Source organism: Sphaerodactylus townsendi, linkage group LG15 (genome assembly GCF_021028975.2).
Source record: "Sphaerodactylus townsendi isolate TG3544 linkage group LG15, MPM_Stown_v2.3, whole genome shotgun sequence".
Classification (NCBI taxonomy): Eukaryota; Metazoa; Chordata; class Lepidosauria; order Squamata; family Sphaerodactylidae; genus Sphaerodactylus; species Sphaerodactylus townsendi.
Genome location: NC_059439.1, coordinates 36,761,710 through 36,782,633, shown reverse-complemented (window position 1 = coordinate 36,782,633; position 20,924 = coordinate 36,761,710). Strand labels below are relative to the sequence as shown.

Below are 20,924 nucleotides of genomic sequence, written 5' to 3'. Positions count from 1 at the left end.
AAAGCAGTTTCATACTTCCGGTTCCCACGTGCAGGAAAAAAGCGTTTAAACATCAAAGAGGCTCGTCGCGCTCCTGTTTGAAACAACAAAAACTGCAAACCTCTCCCAAGAAAGAAGCGCCACTCCTTTTTTTTGCCTGAGTCCCCTTTCTCCACGCACTCCTATGGACTCTCACCGCTGCTAACCCGGATGTGGAGAGTTCCTCGAACGGCGATTGCGAACCGGACGTGGCCATGCGGAGCTGCGACGACTGCAGCCCCGTGGTCTGGACCTCGTCTTCGCTCCCCCCGCCCTCCGCTTGGGTCACGTGATGGGCGGAGGCAGATGAGGTAGGGAAGGTGGGTGAAGCCGGAAGAGGAAGGGCAGCGAATTCCCAGCAGGAGAGATGAGCGGCTTGGGGAAGCTTTTCGGGAAGGGTGAGACTCGCCCCCCCCCCCTTTCCACTCCAGGAGGGAGATGGTATCGCCTACTCTCGCAGGGGGGTCGTGGAGGTTTGGGAGGAACCAAGTGCTCTGCAGGGGTGGGAGGGAGAAAAATCTGTTGCATGGGAAAGGAGAAGCAGCAGCCCCCAAAAATGGCTGTTCTACAAAAAAAATTGTTTTCCTTTTTTCCACAAGAAAAAATAAGATTTCCAACAAGTCTTGGGGGGAGGGGGGCGAGATGAAGGGTTTGATTCCATCTATGGTGCCCCCCCCCTTTTTTTTGCTTTCTGGGGGTAGGGCTGTACCAGCTCTCTGTTTTGGATCCAAGAGTTCTGAACATAGACTGGGGCAGAGGGCTTGGGACTGTGCAGAGTAGGGATGCTGGGAAAAGCCCATAATGCACCAGGCTGTTGGTTGAATCTCCCTGTCAAGAAGATGATGTCAGAACTGGCTGATCCTGAAAGCCAGTGTGGTGGGGTGGTTAGTGTTGGACTAGAGCCTGGAAAACACAGGTTCAAATCCCCATTCCACCATGGAGGCTTGCTGGTTGACCTGAAGCCTGTCACACCCTCTCAGCCTGACCTACCTTACAGGGTTGCTGTGAAAAGAAAAAGAGAACCATGCAAGCCACTTTGGGTCTCCATCGGACCAAGGTGGGGTATTACCTCTTTCTCACAATACTAGAACCAGGGGGCATCCATTGAAAATGCTGGGGGGAAGAATTAGGACTAATAAAAGGAAACACTTCTTCACGCAACGTGTGATTGGTGTTTGGAATATGCTGCCGCAGGAGGTGGTGATGGCCACTCACCTGGATAGCTTTCAAAGGGGCTTGGACAGATTTATGGAGGAGAAGTCGATGTATGGCTACCAATCTTGATCCTCTTTGATCTGAGATTGCAAATGCCTTAACAGTCCAGGTGCTTGGGAGCAACAGCCGCAGAAGGCCATTGCTTTCACCTCCTGCCTGTGAGCTCCCAAAGGCACCTGATGGGCCACTGCGAGTAGCAGAGAGCTGGACTAGATGGACTCTGGTCTGATCCAGCTGGCTTGTTCTTATGTTCTTATGTTCTTAAAGAGTGAAATCAATTAAATATTATTTTCTGCAGCTCCTCTAGGGAGTGATTCCTGCTACTGTTTTTTTTTTAGGCCAAGGTGGAGTGTCCCTGCAGCTGGAGGCTTTATGGTGGTTTTGTTGACCCTTGCCCAAACCCTGCTTCTGTCCAACCCTCTTTAGGGAAGAAGGCCAAAGCGCCCACCCCGCAAGAGGCCATCCAGAAACTGCGGGAGACCGAAGAGGTGCTTGTCAAGAAACAGGAGTTTCTGGAGCAGAAGATCCAGCAGGAACTCCAAACAGCCAAGAAACATGGGACCAAGAACAAGAGGGGTAATTGTGGGGAGAGGGTCGGGCTGGCAAGGCCTGGGGGTGGGGGCTGGATGGGGAAAGAGGAACATCAATAAATGCACCAGTAAACAGAGGATCGATAAACTCAGCATCATTACATCATCAACATAATATCATAAATATGACAACATAGACATAGCATTATAATATTGGCTAGTAGGACCACATATTGCAGTGTTTCCCAACCTTTTCAAGATCAGGGTACCCTTGACCTCACTCTTCATATCTCACGGTACCCCTGCTGCCACCTCCACCTTCCCCTTCCATTGCCCCTGCTTGCCACACTGAAGGGAAGGGGTGGGGGTGGCTGCTGACCTTGTGGCCAGCTCCATGTCCTTGCTGGCGCCGGTGGGAGACACCACAAAAATGAGGGGGGGGGGTAGTGTTGCCATGGTACCCCTGGGACATGCTCACGGCACCCCAGGGTACCACGGAACCCTGGTTGAGAATGGCTGACATATTGGCTAGTCGAAAAAACTTCCAAAAAAGCCAGTATGCACAGAAGAAAACAGAAAAGAGAAAGAAATAAATAAAAAGAAGAGAAGTTTATTGATCCTATGTTTATTGATGCGTTTATTGATGGTTGTTGTACGATGTTATGTTTATTGTTGTTGTTATTATATTGTCGTGCACTGCCCTGAGCTTTTGGGGGGAAGGCAATATATAAATTAAATATGTATAAAGTGATGCTTGAGGGGAAGCTTGCACCCCATGATTATAAAAGATGGCCATGGCTTGTTCTAATCAGTTGGGAGGTTGTAGCATCCATACAAGGAACCAGGACGAAATAAGGTGAGACTTCAGAGAGCGCAGTTGTAGAGTCTACAGGAGACATTCTCCCCATAAAATTGTTACCTGGGGGTTGACAGGAGGCTTCGCCTGCTGCACAGGAGTTGTGGGAATCTGTGACATCGTTTGGGTAAGTCCCTTCATCTGCTCAGAAGTTTCTTGAATGTGGCTAATGCCACAAGGTGGACTTGGCCAACACGTCTCCGCCTGGCGATTTTAGCAGGAAGAGGAAATGGCTGTCTAAAAATCTTTGCCTCTTTGCCCCCTTGGGAACCCCAATTGGGTGGAAAGATGTTATCAGTAAGATGAATAAACACTCTGTATTAAAGGAAATGAACCCAATTTTCATTATTCAGGTTCTGCTGGGCATGGAAGGGTCATCGGAGAGCCTCCCCGACCTTACTGGGCTATCTCCCTGGCCAGATTATAAGATGATACGACATAGAGCACATAGTGCCAAGCGCATCTGTACCATGCTGAGGTCTAGTCCAGCCCCCTTCCCCATTAAGCTTGAAATTATTGGGGCTCAGAACTCTTTCAGCAAAACTTTCCTTGTAGGAGGTGGCGTAGGAGGTTAAGAGCTCGTGTATCTAATCTGGAGGAACCGGGTTTGATTCCCAGCTCTGCCGCCTGAGCTGTGGAGGCTTATCTGGGGAATTCAGATTAGCCTGGACACTCCCACACACGCCAGCTGGGTGACCTTGGGCTAGGCACAGCTTCTCGGAGCTCTCTCAGCCCCACCCACCTCACGGTGTTTGTTGTGAGGGGGGAAGGGCAAGGAGATTGTCAGCCCCTTTGAGTCTCCTGCAGGAGAGGAAGGGGGGATATAAATCCAAACTCTTCTTCTTCTTCTTCGGGACTGTGTTGCCTCTTTGCAGCGCCCTGGTTCCAAGCTGTTCAGGGCTTTTAAGTGGGCCAGCAGACTTTTGGAAAGGAAGGAGCAAGAGGGAATGGAGAGGGAACAGAACTGGGGTCGACTCGCCTCGCTCGGGGGGCGAGAGCGGCTGTTGCCATTGCTGAGAACCTTTGTCCCCCCCACAGCGGCTTTGCAAGCCCTCAAGAGGAAGAAGCGCTTCGAGCAGCAGCTGGCCCAGATCGACGGCACCCTCTCCACCATTGAGTTCCAGCGGGAGTCGCTGGAGAATGCGACCACCAACACCGAAGTGCTCAAGACCATGTCGGATGCGGCTCGGGCCATGAAAGAGGCCCACCAGCACATGTGGGTAGCCACCGTGGAAGCAGGGAGGGCTGTGACTTGTACACATTGCTGAGCGGGGCTAGAAAGGTTTAGAACAGGGGTGGTTAACTCTTCGTGTTCGTGGACTACAATTCCCATCAGCCCCTGCTGGCATGGCCAATTGGCTGATGGGAATTGTAGTCCAGGAACATCTGGAGCGCCATAGGTTCGCCACCCCTGCCCTAGGGGGTCACGTACCCCAGATTGGGAACCACTGGATTACACAATCTGATTTATAGACCCTTGTCATTAAAGGCAGTTTAAGAACATAAGAACATAAGAACAAGCCAGCTGGATCAGACCAGAGTCCATCTAGTCCAACACTCTGCTACTCGCAGTGGCCCACCAGGTGCCTTTGGGAGCTCACGTGCAGGATGTGAAAGCAAGGGCCTTCTGCGGCTGTTGCTCCCGAGCACCTGGTCTGTTAAGGCATTTGCACTCTCAGATCAAAGAGGATCAAGATTGGTAGCCATACATCGACTTCTCCTCCATAAATCTGTCCAAGCCCCTTTGAAAGCTATCCAGGTGAGTGGCCATCACCACCTCCTGCGGCAGCATATTCCAAACACCAATCACACGTTGCGTGAAGAAGTGTTTCCTTGTATTAGTCCTAATTCTTCCCCCCCGGCATTTTCAATGGATGCCCCCTGGTTCTAGTATTGTGGGAAAGAGAGAAAAAATTTCTCTCTGTCAACATTTTCTACCCCGTGCATAATTTTATAGACTTCAATCATATCCCCCCTCAGCCGCCTCCTCTCCAAACTAAAGAGTCCCAAACGCTGCAGCCTCTCCTCATAGGGAAGGTGCTCCAGTCCCTCAATCATCCTTGTTGCCCTTCTCTGCACTTTTTCTATCTCCTCAATATCCTTTTTGAGATGCGGCGACCAGAACTGAACACAGGACTCCCAAGTGTGGTCGCACCACGGCTTTATATAAGGGCATGACCTCACCTCCTTCCCTGCCTCTGTCTAGCCCAGGCTGCCCGGGGGACACTGCTACCTTACTTCCAAGCAATTATGGACCATCTGACAGGCTACCTGAGCAGGGCTAGAAAGGTTTAGAACAGGGGTGGTTAACTCTTCACACAGGGGTGGTTAACATGGGTTAACTGCCCATGCTGGCAGGGGCTGATGGGAATTGTAGTCCATGAACATCTGGAGCGCCGTAGGTTGGCCACCCCTGCCCTGGGGGGGGGGTCATGTACCCCAGGTTGGGAACCACTGGATTACACAATCTGATTTATAGACCCTTGTCCTTAAAGGCAGTTTCCCTCTCAGGGGGTGGAGTCTGGTCCAGTTGCATAGCGGGCGTTCCTTCCCTCCCTGTCCTTCCGTAGGGACATCGACAAGGTAGACGACCTGATGTCCGAGATCACCGAACAGCAAGACATCGCTCAGCAAATTTCGGATGCGATCTCCAAGCCTGTTGGCTTCGGGGACGACGTCGACGAGGTGAGGGAGGCGCCATCGTTCCCAAGCGCTGGGGCTCTGCTTGCTGTCTGGGCACTCTGCTCGGTGTGGGGCTGGGCACGGGTTTACAGAGGATGCGGGTGGGAAGGGTCCTCAGTGCATGCATGTGGGGCAGTTGGGTTGCCGATGGGGCCCTGCGTTCACCCCTGACTCTGTCGCCGCCAGGATGAGCTGCTGGCCGAGCTGGAAGAGATGGAGCAAGAAAACCTGGACAAGGAGCTCCTGAACGTGGGGGAGCCGACCCCCGTCCTTCCCAGCGTGCCTGCCTCTCACCTTCCCACTGTCCCAGGTATGGCTGGGGGCTGGAAAACAGCTTTGCAGGTTCCCACTGGAACTGAAGATCCCACTGAAATCCATCTAGTCCAGCACTCTGCTACTCGCAGTGGCCCACCAGGTGCCTTTGGGAGCTCACATGCAGGGTGTGAAAGCAAGGGCCTTCTGTTGCTGCTGTTCCTGAGCACCTAGTCTGCTAAGGCATTAAGATGTCATGGACTACAGTTCCCATCATCCCCTGCCAGCATCATGCTGGCAGGGGATGATGGGAACTGTAGTCCATAACATCTGGAGCGCCGTGAGTTTGACACTTGTGCCTAAGGGTGACAGAATGGAGATTAACTAGCCCAGTGATGGTGAACCTTTTCGAGACCAAGTGCCCAAACTGCCACCCAAAACCCACTTATTTATTGCAAAGCCCCAACACAGCAATTTAACCTGAATACTGAGATTTTGGTTTAGAAAAAATGGTTGGCTGTGAGGCGTACGTTACTTGGGAGTAAGCTTGGTGGTAGTCATTGGCTTTGCTTTGAAGCAACCATGCAACTCTTCAAACGGGTAAATCACGACCCTAGGAGGGTTTACTCAGAAGCAAGCTCCATTGCCAGCAACTGAGCTTACTCCCAGGTAAAGGATCAGGCTTTAGTTCTTTGCATGAAAATCAGTGGGGTTTAACAGCACTTAACAGGGTTACCTACACTGCTTCCCCAAAACTAGGTCTTAGGTTTAATGCTAATAATCGAGCCCAGTGGCCCAGACCAGCCTAGATGTGGGGGGGGATTTCCCCCCCACATGATGAACTCTGTGCGTGCCTACAGAGAGGGCTCTGAGTGCCACCTCTGGCACCCGTGCCATAGGTTCGCCATCACTGAACTAGCCCCACTATCTGGTCAGCCATACCTTAGGGCCATGGTGGCAAACCTTTGGCACTCCAGATATTATGGACTACAATTCCCATCAGCCCCTGCCAGCATGGCCAATTGGCCATGCTGGAAGGGGCTGATGGGAATTGTAGTCCATAACATCTGGAGTGCCAAAGGTTTGCCACCACTGCCTTAGGGCTAGGGGAAAAGTTCAGTGGCCAACCACTTTCCTGCACAGGTTGGACACACAAGATGGATCCCAAAAGCTTTCTGAGAGGCATCCATTTTGTGGGGAGTGGTGTCTTGCCCTTATGCCAGTCTTTGGTCCCCGTGCTTTTGTTGTGGTTGTGCCACCCTGTGTCAGAATTCCAAAGGTATCCCCAGACTGAAACAGATTGGGGACCCATGCTAGCCTCTTCTGCGTGGACTTCTCCCCCCAACATCATAATAGGCTTGGGGGAATTAGAGGAGGAAGCCTGTTAGCCCTGAATAGTGGCAGGGAGTAGACTTTTTCGGGAATCAGGCAGAAGTCCTCTGCAGGCCTCTCCTTAGCTGGAGAGGCCAGGTTGCAATCCCAGCCCTTCTTCACACAGAGTAGTACCCTGAAATTCCACTGCAGGTTTTGGTGCATGGACCTAAGGACATGTTCAGCCAAGAGGAGAGGATAGTTGGTGGGCTGCCTAGATCACCTTTCAGTCCGGTGTTGATGGGGAAGTCATGGAGGTCAAAGGGCATGACGGAGCTGAGAATCGGGGCCTGCCTTTTCGTTCACCTGCCCCTTCTGTCCCCAGCCTCGAAAGTGCCTGTGGACGACGACGACGAAGACATGAAGCAGCTGGCAGCCTGGGTGTCGTGAAGCACGATGGGGAATTCGCACTCATCTGTCCCCCGTTTCCTCACCGAGGGGCGGGGACGTGAAGGCCCTTCTCCTTCAGCTCCAGATTCCGGGAGGGGTAGTGGGCCAGACTCCCCGCCCGAAATAACCTTATGTGCCGAATGTAAAGAGTTTTATAGACAGATTCATATATGAACAGATTCTATTACGGGGGGGAGGGGGGGAAGCGTGTTGGGGTCTAAAGAGGGGTTCCCCCCCTCCCAAAAAAGGACCAAATCTTGCGGTGCACCTCCATTTCCAGCCAAGTTGCAAAAAAAAAAAAAACCCCACTCTCTGCACAGATGCAACCACAAGAGGGTGGAGGGGCACAAAATAGGACTTGGAAGAATTCAATGGTATGAACATTATGCCCCACACCTGCTGGGTGGGATGGGGGTGTCAGTGCCGGTGCAAGTTCCTTTTCTCCTGCAGTTATGCTCCTTTTAGCGGGGGGGGGGGGGGGCTTCTTCTCTCCCCCAAGGCCTGGCCCCTTTGATTTCCGGGTTGTATTGAATGTGTGTGGGTGTTTCTAACCCCCCGATAGCTAAAGTGTTAAAAAAAAAAAGGCCCGGTGGTACCAGGGAGGTTAAATATGGGCCACCAGGGTGGTTTCTTTGGGATTGGTGGGGGGGTGTCTTTTAAATGCTGCTCGGAGGGGGGGGAGGTCGATCTTGGTTGGCTCACTTTCTGTCTGTTCTCTTGGCCTGGTGTCTGTAGCTTGGGGTAATGTTTACATGTCCTGTTACACATGATTGTGCTAATCGGCTGATTTTTAAAGCTTTCTCTCTTTTTTCGTATCGCCCGGGAGGGGGGGGCAGGAGTCGAGAGGGAGCAAGGGAGGGACCCCTTCATTTCCCCGAGGTTGCCTTTCGGACTCTCATGTCTCTCTGTGCCCCGTCAATAAAGTTGGCTTGAAACGTCGTGGCCCCTTTTTGTTGGAAAGAGAATGTTCTCCTGATCCCTTGATGGGCGTGCCAAGCTCTGCGCAGATTCGTCCATGAGGACACTTCTACTGCCAACGGGTTATTAGTGTCAGGTGGGGCCTTGGAGTGGGGGATTTGGGTTCAGATCCCTGCACACGTAGGACCTTGGAGCCAGCGTGGTGTAGTGGTTAAGAGCAGGCGCACTCTCCTCTGGAGAACCGGGTTTGATTCCCTGCTCTGCCAACTTGAGCTGTGGAGGCTGATCTGGGGAACCAGATTAGCTTGTGCACTCTGACACATGCCAGCTGGGTGACCTTGGGCTAGTCACTGTTCTTCCGAGCTGTCTCAGCCCCACCCGCCTCACAAGGTGTTTGTTGTGGGGGGGAAGGGAAAGGAGATTGTAAGCCCCTTTGAATCTCCTGACAGGAGAGAAAGAGGGGCTATAAATCCAAACTCTTCTTCTCTCTGACCAACCTTCCCTGCTGGGTTATTGTGAAGATAAAACAGAGGAAAGCAGAACGTACAGGCCACCTTGATTTTGGAGGAAGGGAGAACCAAAACTTTGCCGCAGAGTATGGAAGTAGAATGTCAGCTTTAGGCTCAAATGTAACTTCCCATGGGAAGGAACGGAGTGCTTTTTGAAACGGGGAACTGAAGGAAGGCAAGTATATTTTCCTTGAAAATATGCGGAGGTGGCTGTTAACGTGAGGGCCGGGCTCTCTTGGGGACAAGAATGTTGGGTTCAGATTTTAGGTTTGGGTTCAGAGGGGTAATATCACCTTTATGAAGATCTCAGTGTGATAGATCCCAGAGGTGGCCTAGGATGGCTGAGATTCACACTGTCCTCTTAGAGGCTTAAATACCACCCTTCCCCCGCCCGAGAAAGCACCACATCCTTTGTGAGAAAGGTGAGAATCCAGAATCGCTCTTGCCCAAATAATCTAAAATGTGCTTACTTACAAAAATAGGGGAAATTTTGGTGAAACACTGGGGAATGGTCATTGCAGAACTTGAACACTCTGAATCCAGTTTCTGTGTTGATTGACCATTCCAAAGAGCGAGGCTGTATCTTCACAGGTATGGCTGTACTGGCTACGTGGGGGAGTGTGTGTGAACGTCTTGCGTCAGCTTCCGTAGCCGACTTTTCCCCGATTTTAGGTGGTGCTTAAAACACTGCAAGAATGAATCGATGGCTGTGCCAGCTGCACGCCCAAAACTGAATGGGAACCTCGGAACAGGAAACCGACCAGCTCTTGCCAGCATCTTGACCAGAACTATCCTTTGTCGTGTTCTGGTGACCTGTTTAGCTACTGGGGAATGGTCATTGCAGAACTTGAACACTCTGAATCCAGATTCTGTGTTGATTGACCATTCCAAAGAGCGAGGCTGTATCTTCACAGGTATGGCTGTACTGGCTACGTGGGGGAGAGTGTGTGAACGTCTTGCGTCAGCTTCCGTAGCCGACCTTTCCTCGATTTTAGGTGGTGCTTAAAGGGTTCGGGTGGAAGGTTCAATCTGGTCGGTGCTGAGTACCCTTAAGGATCTCTGAACGCCACAGGAGAAGGGGCGGAGGAATCAAGGTAACATATTCTGCATTTAGCTTGGTTGTCCAATGCTGAGCCCGCTTTGCGCCCCTACGCAACATCTGTGCTTGATCACGATGGAGTCAGCAAACAAAGTGGTAAGACCATCGTGGCAAAGCATTCCAGAATTTGGACAGATTTCCTGTATTTCCTGGTCTTCACGACAGCTGTGCCTACAGAACCACATCGTGCCTCTCTGCTCAGTTCTAAACAAGCAGGGCAGAAGCAGTTGGTGGCTGTTGCTTGAAAAAGATGCTTGGCGCTGACAGAAGGGACTCGATCCAAGACAGACTCATGCAGCCTTCAAACAAGAAAAGGCTTTGATATTTGCATCACTTCACCTGGGGTGGAAGCGAAAACAAGATGAGCATGTCGTCGCAGAAGCTGATAAGAATATCTTGCGTCATCGTCTGGGTGAGTTGCAGACGTTTTGGAAAACACTGCAAGAATGAATCGATGGCTGCGCCAGCTACACGCCCAAAACTGAATGGGAACCTCGGAACAGGAAACCGACCAGCTCTTGCCAGCATCTTGACCAGAACTATCCTTTGTTGTGTTCTGGTGACCTGTGGAGGTACTCCGTACCTTGTGACTGATGGCCAAGCTGGTAGAGCGAACTCCGTCCTTGACAGTGGATTCTGCTTCGACAGGATTGCAGCGGCCTTTGGCCAAGGCAGGCCAGCCCTTTCTCAAAGAAGGAACGAGATGCATATGGTCAAAAAGATCTTCAGGCCGTCTGGAGACGCGTCTCGAGAGGGAACTCTTCCACTTTCAAGCAACCACCTAGATGCCTTCGCTCTCTCAGACTGTCCGGTTGATCTAGTTTGTTTACTTTCTGAATAATTCATGTTCCAGACACGCGAGAGCAAGCCATAATTTATGCAAGGTTCAAAGACGGTGCATGCATACAGTCTTCCAGTCCCAATGCAAGGGCATTGGCAACTGGTTTGATTTGACCAGTGCAAGAATCTTATCACACCGGATGCATGCTTTGGTTGGCGCGTGACGTCCGGGTTATCGCGCTGTCCATGGCACCTTTCAGAAGAGAAGCTGGGAATGACATCTGGCTCATCCGTTAGGCTGAAGCACATCGCTGTGCATAATCTCCGTACCAGAATCTGACCGACATTTCACGAAAAGCACAAGCTGCAGACGGGCTTCCCACACCGCTGGGCATTGCGGTGAAACCACCAGCTGTGTTTTTGCTATACCCTGTTCAGGGTAAAGGTGACAGGCGATTTGTGAATTTGTCTGCCAAGCAGCCTGTTGATACCTTTACTCAAAAAATCGTCTGACGAGCTCAAAAAAAATTTGCATTTGGTTCCCATGCGTTGGAGAGGATATTGCTGCGAAATTAGCCTAGAAGAAGAAGAGTTTGGATTTATATCCCCCCTTTCTCTCCCGTAGGAGACTCAAAGGGGCTGACAATCTCCTCGCCCTTCCCCCCTCACAACAAACACCCTGTGAGGTGGGTGGGGCTGAGAGAGCTCCGAAGAGCTGTGACTAGCCCAAGGTCACCCAGCTGGCGTGTGTGGGAGTGCACAGGCTAATCTGAATTCCCCAGATGAGCCTCCACAGCTCAGGCGGCAGAGCTGGGAATCAAACCCGGTTCCTCCAGATTAGATACATGAGCTGTTAACCTCCTACGCCACTGCTGCTCCTACCATGAAGAAACCAGGGTTCTGATCTACCTCAGATTTGTGTGTGTGTGTGCATTGAAGGGATTTTCACCTATGGAGTCCCAAAATGTGTTCCTGTTAAAAACGGGACCCTTGGGACAATACCTGGGGAGGGGTGTGGGAGGGGTGGGATTTTGCTAGCCCCTCCTATCTGAGGAAACCACCCCTGGGATCCAGGCCCTAACAAATTCTGCATGTTTCAAATGTCGCATGTCCGTTTGTTTGTTTTTTAATTTCATAGAAAAGAACGACGACAGGTTTTTTTTTGTTGGACAGTATTGTTTTTTGACGCAAACGCGCTCGAAAAGAACAGGAAAGGGCGGGAGGTTGGCCAGCTTTTCATCAAAACTGTCTCCTACATTTGTCACAGACTGGAAAAAAAAGAAATCTAGAAACGATGTCAGGACCCTTGTTCTGATCTGCCTCAGGAACAGGAATGATGTCAGGAAACTCCCCCCTCCAAAAACAAAAAAATGCCGTCTCTCGCTTTCAACCTTAGACCGTCTAATGCCGTCTTCTTTCGTCCAATGTTAAAGGTTACGTTCCAAATCTTGCTTCCCCCTTCTCCTGAAAGAAAGGGGCGTATGAACTGTGGCACCCTTTGGGAGCTCCCAGCCCTGCAGTGCGGGTTTTTTTTCTCGCCCACCCACAATAAGCACAACCCTCCTGCTAAGAAATGGCTCCTCCTTGGAAGTTCGCATGGCACAGTCTCTCTCCTTTTAATAGGCCGTTTTCAACTGGTTTTCTCCGTGTTCTTGGTCCCCTTCAACTGGCCGGTGCTTCGGGTGCGGCTGGCGCCCCTCTTCTTGTCAGGGATGAGGGTCAAGGACCGGGACTTGGTGCTGGGGGTGGCGGCCCTGGCCCCTGCCGCGTCCGCCGGACGGGGGCCACAAATGGCCTCCAGCGCTTTGATCTCGGTGGTGGGCTTCTCGGCCAGGTACTTCAGCACCCAGGCGGTCTTTAGCACGTCCAGAATGTTCAGCCGCTTGGATGCTGGGCGCAGGATGCGATGGACCAGATCCTGGAAAGGGAGAGGAAAGGGTAGATAGCTTATCATTCACCCTTATTGATCAGCTGGGCTCACCCCCTTCATAGAATCATAGAGGCCCCAAAGGGCCATCAAGTCCAACCCCCTGCCATTTATGTATGTATGTATGTATGTATGTATGTATGTATGTATGTATGTATGTATTAATTATTGCATTTATAAACCGCCCCATCCCCTAAGGGCTCTGGGCGGTGGACAACAAACATTATAAACAATATAGCAATAACAATAACATTTAAAATCAATAACGTCATTAAATATATAAAATTACATAAAATTACAGCGTTCCATGTAAGCCATATGGCGTCCATGCGGGAACACCCAGTGGTGGGATCCAAAAATTTTAGTAACAGGTTCCCATGGTGGTGGGATTCAAACTGGCATAGCGCCAATGGGGCTGGGCAGGGCACGATGGGGGCGTGGCCAGGCATTCCGGGGGCGGGGCATTCCTGGGCGGGGCTGTGGCAAGGACGCAGCCGCTGCGCCGGTCCTTGGGCAGGAAACAAATGCACGCAGGTGCAGGCTGCCACGCACGCCGGTGCACCTCCTGCTAGACTGCTTCCAGTTCTGCACGCTACTGCTGAGAGGAGGGGCGCAACTAAGGCAAAAATCACGTGGCAAAATCACCCATTAGTAACCCCCTCTTGGCACACACAAATAATTAGTAACCTACTCTCGGAAACCTGTGAGAACCTGCTGGATCCCACCTCTGGGAACACCCAATCAAAGCACTCCTGACAGATGGCCAAAGGAGGAGACTCCACCACACTTTGAGGTTGTGCATTCCACTGTCAAAACAGCCCTGACTGTCAGGAAGTTTTCTCCTGGTGTTTAGAATCTCTTTTCCTTCACCTTCACTCCCTTCATCAAGCACAGCCTATCCTGAGTCTAGGATTTCCCCCGGTTTCATTTTTGCTGAGCCGTACAGGTCGACTCGGGGCCAAAAGGAGGGAAATACTTCTTTGCGTAGCTAGTTGTTAAAATGTGGGATTCGCTGCCAGAGCAAGTATTGATGACACCTCTGCAGGAAAGTGTCCTGAGCTGCAGCATGATATAGGGCAGTGGTGGCGAACCTATGTTACAGGTGCCAGAGGTGGCACTCAGAGCCCTCTCTGTGGGCACATGCAAACAGAGTCGCCCCCCAACCCCCCACATCTAGGCTGGCCTGGGCCACTGGGCTCAATTATTAGCATTAAACCTAAGACCTAGTTTTGGGGAAGCAGTGTAGGTAACCCTGTTAAGCGCTGTTAAACCCCACTGATTTTCATGCGAAGAACTACAGCGTGATCCTTTACCAGGGAGTAAGCTCGGTTGCTGGCAATGGGGCTTGCTTCTGAGTAAACCCTCCTAGGGTCGTGATTCACCTGTTGGAAGAGTTGCACGGTTGCTTCAAAGCAAAGCCACCGACTGCCACCGAGCTTACTCCCGAGTAATGCGCACCTTGGAGCCAACCGTTTTTTCCTAAACTAAAACCTCAGTATTCAGGTTAAATTGCCGCGTTGGCACTTTGCGATAAATAAGTGGGTTTTGGGTTGCAATTTGGGCACTCGGTCTCGAAAAGGTTCGCCGTCACTGATATAGGGCTAGGCCAACCTGTCAGAGTTGGTTGTCCTCACTGGAGGAATTCCAGGGATCAGCTGAGGTGTAGCAGGTATTCCTGCCGCCCCCTCGATACAGCCTCAGGGCTCCAGGTGGGTGGGAAGAGGCAGGTGAGCTCAGCAGAATGGGCTGCAGCCTGAGGTGGTGTTTATCAGGGACTGGCCCTCTTTTCGGCCAGAAGAGCTGGAAGGGCCTTCCCTCCCCTGACTTCCCCACTGCTTCAGATGGAGACACCTTGCAAATGAGAGAGGGAGCCAACCATGCAAACTAAAAGAAGGCAACTGGAGTTTCAGCCAGCTGGGAACCTTTGACAATTCCCTTTGACAGTGCACAAGGTGAGCCAGAAACGTTATGGATACCGCAGAAAAAATACCTCTGTCTAAGCCCAAAGAACAGCGTTAAAACTATACCTTGAATAGAAACAATTAAAAAGTACTGTATAACGGACACCAGTTACCAGCAATGAAGAATAACACAAAAGGTGGAGAACACATTACAAGCAAAAAAGGGGATCCCGACAAACACACAAAAGGCTAAAAGTCTCTGTATAAATAACAACCCTTCAGTGAAAATCCATAAATATCACAAGGAGACTCAAGGCGGCTGACAATCTCCTTTCCCTTCCCCCCTCACAACAAACACCCTGTGAGGGAGGTGGGGCTGAGATAGCTCCGAAGAACTGTGACTGGGTCGCCCAGCTGGCGTGTGTGGGAGTGCACAAGCTAACCTAGTTCACCAGATCAGCCTCCACAGCTCAAGTGGCAGAGAAGGGAATCAAACCCGGTTCTCCAGATTAGAGTGCACCTGCTCTTAACCACTACCTCCACGCTGGGAGGGCGTGGGCCTCAATGGGGTACAAGGCCACAGAGTCCAGCCTCCCGGGCAGCCATTTTCTCCGTAGTCTACAGACCAGTTGTCCTTCCAGAAAATCTCCAGGCGCCCCCTGGAGGTTGGCCTCCGCAAGAGCCCCCGAGCCACCCTCACCTTGACCTCGTCAGAGATATGGATGTGGCTGGGGAAGGCCACCTCTTTCTGGGTCTCCCGCAACAGCTTCTTGAGGTTGGTGTCGTCGAAGGGCAGGTGAGCCACCATCAAGGTGTAGAGGATGACCCCCATGCTCCAGATGTCCGAGAGGAACGGGTTGTAGGGCAGCCCCAGCAGTATCTCCGGGCAGGCGTAGGCGAAGCTGCCGCAGTAGGTCTGGCTCAGGTGGGAGAAGCAGCTCATCATGCGGTAGGAAGGAGTGGGCGGCGGCTGCGTCTGGGGGGAGACCATCTTGGAGAAGCCGAAGTCGGAGATCTTGATGTTCTCGCGCTTGTCGAGGAGCAGGTTTTCAAGTTTGAGGTCCCTGGAATGGACCAGGAAGAGAAAGGGAGAGTCGGCCTGAAGGCGAGGGGGGTGTTGCTCAGTGGTGGGATCCAAAAAATTTAGTAACAGGTTCCCATGGTTGGTGGGATTCAAACTGTGGCGTAGCGCCAATGGGGCTGGGCGGGGCATGACGGGGGCGTGGCCGGGCATTCCTGGACGGGGCTGTGGCAAGGATGCAGCCGCTGCACTGGTGCTTGGGTGGGAAATGAATGCACGCAGGCGCAGGCTGTCACACACGCTGGTGCACCTCCTGCTAGACTGCTTCAAGTTCTGCGCGCTGCTGCTGAGAGGAGGGGCGTCACTAAGGCAAAAATCACGTGGCAAAATCACCCACTAGTAACCCCCTCTCGGCACACACACATAATTAATAACCTACTCTCGGGAACCTGTGAGAACCGGCTGGATCCCACCTCTGGTGTTGCTAGTGCGGACGACTATCGGGTCTATATGGCTGGGAGATTGGGTTTGTTTATCAACCCGCAATCTCAGAATATCAGTGTGTGCTTAAAGTCTGGGCGGCCTCTTTGGGTTCCTGAATCTCTCCTTTCATTTCTTCTTACTTGCCCTGCTTTCGGTGTAGACAACAGTGGCCTCTTTGTGAAGGGAGGGGAAGCCAGGTCGCTCTCTATCTTTCCCCAGACCTCGGGAATGGACTTTCAACTAAAGACTTCTGATTGAGAGAATCCTGAGTCTGTCATTGAATGAATCATAGACCTGAGATGAAGCCAGTCATGCTATTTTCCCCGCATCCAACTCCATAGCGATGTCAGCGGATGGAGCGAAGGGCAGGGCGACCGGGGTGACCTGAGCGACCAGGTCCAGAGAGGACCCCGGGGAAAGTAGAAGAAAGCGAAAGTCCATTCCCAAGATCTGGGGAAAGATAGAGAGCCATCTGGCTACCCAGTGGTGGGATCCAAAAATTTTAGTAACATGTTCCCTTGGTGGTGGGATTCAAACAGTGGCGTAGCACCAATGGGGCTGGGTGGGGCACGACGGGGGCGTGGCCAGGCATTCCGGGGGCATGGCATTAATAATTTCTCTGTTACTGTAAACAACTCTTATTGTAAAAAAAAAGTTCCTAATTTCCAGCTGGTATCTTTCTGTCCATAATTTAAACTCATTATAGCAAATCCTATCGTCTCCTGCCAACAGAAGCAACTACTTCTCCTCTAATTGACTGCCTGTCAAATACTTAATACTTTCGAATACTTAGTTTTGTTTCTAGAAATCAAAAGAAGGAGACTTTCCTTAAACAAGGAACTTTACCATATTTCTAAAACATGTTTTTAAAACAGCCCAACAGGGAGAATTATCCCGTTTTCTACCTTCGCTAACCAGCCACATAGGAAACAACAGGACTTTATGATTTTTAGACTTTCTAATGGACTTTCTAATGGAAAAGCAGACCCAATTAGTAACCCCCTCTTGGCACACACAAATAATTAGTAACCCACTCTCAGGAACTGGTGAGAACCTGCTGGATCCCACCTCTGTGGCTACCCCTCCCTTCACAGAGAGGCCCAGAGATGCCACTGTTATCTACGTTGCAAGCACAGCGAGTAAGAGGAAGTTAGATATTCAGTAATCCAAAGAGGCCACCAGACATTAAGCCCACACTGACACTGAGGTCCAAGCGGGGTATGGAGCTCCACTAGAATTACGGATCTCCAGACAACAGAGATCAGATGCCCCAGGGGTCTGCAACCTGCGGCTCTCCAGATGTTCAGTCAATTGCCAGCCTGCCCCAGTCAGTGCCTCTGGAATCTTGTTTTAATAATCTGGGAGGGGACTTACACACTGAATTCCTTCATACAATGCAGGTGTGAAAGACACACAGCCTCTGGCCAGGAGAACAAGTCACTGCCCCCGTGAGGTTCCTTTACAAAAAGCACTTAATATCCTTGCCAGTCTCTGGGCACTTCTCCCTGCCTCCCGTTCCTCTGCTACGTACCTGTGTACGATACCCTTGCTGTGTAGGTAGGCAATTCCCAGAGCAAGCTGTGAGAACCACTTTCCTGCCAGGGCCTCGGAACACGCTCCCGATTTCTGGATCCATTCCAACACGTCACCGCTGGGGGCCAGTTCCATGATGATATAATGTCGGGACGTGGTTTCAATCGCCTGGTAGAAACTGATCAGGTATTTATGCCGCAGGCTTTTCATCACCTGGAGGAGGTAGGGGGTTTGAAGTTCAAGAGTTGGCTACTTGGTTGGTTGTGGCCGTGCCGCTTTCTCCCACCGAAGTCCACCCCAGTTTCACACCCCCAGTAATCTTTAAGCAGTTTAGATTCAATTTCAATATGGTCATGTAGACCAACTTGGGGAGGGAAACATACATTACAAATAAACAATAACATTATATAACAGTGGTGGTGAACCTATGGCACGGGTGCCAGAGGTGGCACTAAGAGCCCTCTCTGTGGGCACACACGGAGTCCCATCCCCCCCCCCACACACACACACACATCTAGGCTGCCCTGGGCTGCTGGGCTCGATTATTAGCATTAAACCTAAGAACTAATTTTGGGGAAGCAGTGTAGGTAACCCTGTTAAGTGCTGTTAAACCCCACTGATTTTCATGCGAAGAACTAAAGCACGATCCTTTACCTGGGAGTAAGCTCGGTTGCTGGCAATGGGCCTTGCTTCTGAGTAAACCCTCCTAGGGTCATGCTTCACCTGTTGGAAGAGCTGCACAGTTGCTTCAAAGCAAAGCCGCTGACTACCACCAAGCTTACTCCCGAGTAATGCATGCCTTGGAGCCAACCGTTTTTTCTAAACTAAAACCTCAGCATTCAGGTTAAATTGCCGTGTCGGCACTTTGCGATAAATCAGTGGGTTTTGAGTTGTAATTTGGGCACTCGGTCTCGAAAAGGTTGGCCATCACTGTTATATAACAATTAGAACGGTTTCATTTTAAGAAATGCAGTAATTTCCATTAAATTAGTATTAAAAAATTTTTTTATTTCCGTGCATTTCTATCCTGCCTTAAACCCAAAGGTGTCAGGTTGGGGTACAACATAAAACTCATAAAACCCAATACAATGTAAACAACGACAATGACAAAAAAAAACCGCACCCTAAAACCTGTCACATTTCAGAATATGGGGAAAAGAGTTCCTGAGTAGCTAGACCTCTCTTTTAGCAATAATTAGCTGGAAATATTCTAGGTCACCCTAACTGTTAGGTCCGTTTGCTGACCTCCAGGTGGACCCTGGACTTTTTCCAGAGAAGACTGACCCCAGACTTCTGGAGGAAGTAGCAGGTTTGAGGGGTGGGGGTGGACTCTATAGAATGACATCTCTGCCCAGACCCTTCCCCTTTTCAAACTCTGCCCTCCCAGGGACCCTCCCCCAAACTCCAGGGATTTCCAAAGGTGGAGTTGGAAGACCTAGTTGGGCTTGTGGCTAGCTTCCTGCAGGACAGTGAGGTGTTTAACTAGATTAGGGGTGGGCAATTATTTTTTCCATGGGGCCGCATAAGAAACAGAAAATATTGTGGAGGGCCGGGCCAAAAGGCAGGGGGGCGAGGCGCTTTTGAAAGCCCCGCAGAAGTCAGCAACCCCGCAGAAGTCAGCAACCGGCTTCTGTAGGGCTTTCAAAGGTGCCTCGCTCCCCAGCAAGGTGGGGGGCCAGTCAGGCTCATCCGGTGGGCCGGATGTGGCCCGCGGGCCGTATAATGCCCAAGTCTGAACTAGACCTTCTGGTCCATCCGTCAAGACCCCACTGCTACAAAGGTAGGTGACCTGTATTTCTCTGGGCAGGAATTTGGTGAGGTAATCCTCTGACGCTTTCTTCTTGGAGATGATCTTGATCGCCACCATGGTCTTCTGCTTGGCGAAATACGCCTCGTAGACTGTACCGTAGGATCCGTGCCCAATCACTTTGCCGATCTGGTAGCCATACTGATCCATCACCGAGATGTATGGCGTGGACGTCGTGTGCTCGACCATGATTGAAGTCTCGTTTGGGATCTCAGCCCCCTCTTTAATTTGTTGATAGTTTGGGCTTCAGCTCCTGGAGTTCTCGACGGGGTGGGAAGTTGCAGCCTGAAATTATTGGGAAGCCAGGAGGAACGCCAGCCCCAGTCTAGTAAATAAAAGATGGTCAGCTTGCTCCACCAGGCATCCCTGTCCACTCTGAGGGTGGGTTTCATCCATTTGACTAGTCTTTATTTCAGTTCATCGGAAGCACAGAGATCCAGTGAAGATCCACCTCTCTTCTACCCCAGATGGAGGACTCCAGATATCCTTCCCTTGTAATATCTTTGGGAAGGAAATAAGAGGATATGGCCATAGACCCACCACCAGTCTGTTCTACTCAAGGACCAGAGTTTCCATCAGGATTCCGATGATATCATAGTGGCATCCCAACATCCTGTTCAACCCAATTGGCCGGTGTAGTTCCGGTTACCTGGGGGATAGTTCCTGCAGACAATAACAGCGGCCTACTGCTAGTCCAAGAGAGTAGGTAGATGCTATCCCACGAAGGACGGCCATCGTTTTAGGTGGCTCGGCTGATGCCCACGTTTCCGTCTTGATCTTGTCGAGTGGAACTCCCATTTTCACTCGTTTAACAGTTCTCAAAATCCAGGAGGAACAAGAGGTACACGAGTAAACTGGATTAAGGAGGAGAACGTTGGATACAGACCCCCAAAATTAGGGTTGCATGGAGCTGCTTTAACTAGAGGTGCCAGTGGGTGGGACCTGCAGCCTTCTGGCATTTATGGGACTTTCTATGATAGTTATGCCTGGTTGGCAACTAGTCGTAACGAGCGCAAGTTATGTATCACATCTGCAATGACTTGCCATGCCTGGGTTTTTGCTTTTTAAGCAAATGGGTCGAAAACTAGACATGGTTGGTAGGTTATGATCAGATGTGGAGGGGCGGTGGGGGATCCCAATTATTGAACAGCTAATCAAAGGCATGGTAAGGATGCCAGTGCTGGGTTGGGAAAGCCTTGGAGGTTTGGAGATGAAGCCTGGTGGAGTTTGGGGAAGGAAATCAATGGGGTAAAATGCTGTCGTTTTCCTTTCTGGTTCCTTTTCAGAACTGTCGAAGTTTGTGGCAAATATACTCGGTAGTGTGATGCTTTTCCATTATTGGACATTCAGGAGCCCCACTGTCTACTGTACGCATGATTAAAACAGAACAGGCAGCCCCGAAGAGATGGTATCTCTAGAATCTATGCCACATTTCCTCTTCCTCCTTATGAATTTACAGCTAGAAAAAGCTTCGCCTGTGTGAAATTTTGCCAGATATTTGGTTAGAATGTTTTTAAACAACACTTCCTTCAAGGAAATTCAGGGTAACATACAGACATTTTTAAAATCAGTCTTTTTATCCTCACAAGAATCCTGTACGATAGATGAGGATGAGCGAGAATGGCTCGCACA

At 50.8% G+C, this 20,924-nt stretch overlaps 2 protein-coding genes across 2 annotated transcripts; one reads left to right on the top strand and one right to left on the bottom strand.

Annotated features, from left to right (window-relative positions):
- The first annotated feature begins 281 nt into the window (after positions 1 to 281).
- Positions 282 to 8,253, top strand: CHMP4A (charged multivesicular body protein 4A). The gene is made up of 6 exons (XM_048518286.1): positions 282 to 416; positions 1,660 to 1,809; positions 3,658 to 3,835; positions 5,190 to 5,304; positions 5,488 to 5,611; positions 7,250 to 8,253. The coding sequence occupies exons 1-6, from the start codon at positions 386 to 388 to the stop codon at positions 7,312 to 7,314; spliced, it is 663 nt and encodes a 220-aa protein (XP_048374243.1). The 5' UTR covers positions 282 to 385; the 3' UTR covers positions 7,315 to 8,253.
- A 3,997-nt stretch (positions 8,254 to 12,250) lies between these two features.
- Positions 12,251 to 17,698, bottom strand: TSSK4 (testis specific serine kinase 4). Its single transcript, XM_048518285.1, has 3 exons — positions 17,484 to 17,698; positions 15,149 to 15,512; positions 12,251 to 12,538 (listed from the first exon to the last, which is right to left on the bottom strand). Exons 1-3 carry the CDS (start codon positions 17,693 to 17,695, stop codon positions 12,251 to 12,253), a joined length of 864 nt encoding a protein of 287 aa, XP_048374242.1. The 5' UTR covers positions 17,696 to 17,698.
- Positions 17,699 to 20,924: the final 3,226 nt, after the last annotated feature.

Coding starts and splice junctions, on each gene's coding strand:
- CHMP4A (XM_048518286.1), top strand. CDS start 386: ATGAGCGGCTTGGGGAAGCTTTTCGGGAAGG. Junction 3,836..5,189: donor AAAGAGGCCCACCAGCACAT/GTGGGTAGCCAC, acceptor GTCCTTCCGTAG/GGACATCGACAAGGTAGACG. Junction 5,612..7,249: donor TCACCTTCCCACTGTCCCAG/GTATGGCTGGGG, acceptor TTCTGTCCCCAG/CCTCGAAAGTGCCTGTGGAC.
- TSSK4 (XM_048518285.1), bottom strand. CDS start 17,695: ATGAAAAGCCTGCGGCATAAATACCTGATCAGTTTCTACCAGGCGATT. Junction 15,513..17,483: donor AGCAAGGGTATCGTACACAG/GTACGTAGCAGA, acceptor GGTCCATTCCAG/GGACCTCAAACTTGAAAACC. Junction 12,539..15,148: donor ATATCTCTGACGAGGTCAAG/GTGAGGGTGGCT, acceptor CTCCCTTTCCAG/GATCTGGTCCATCGCATCCT.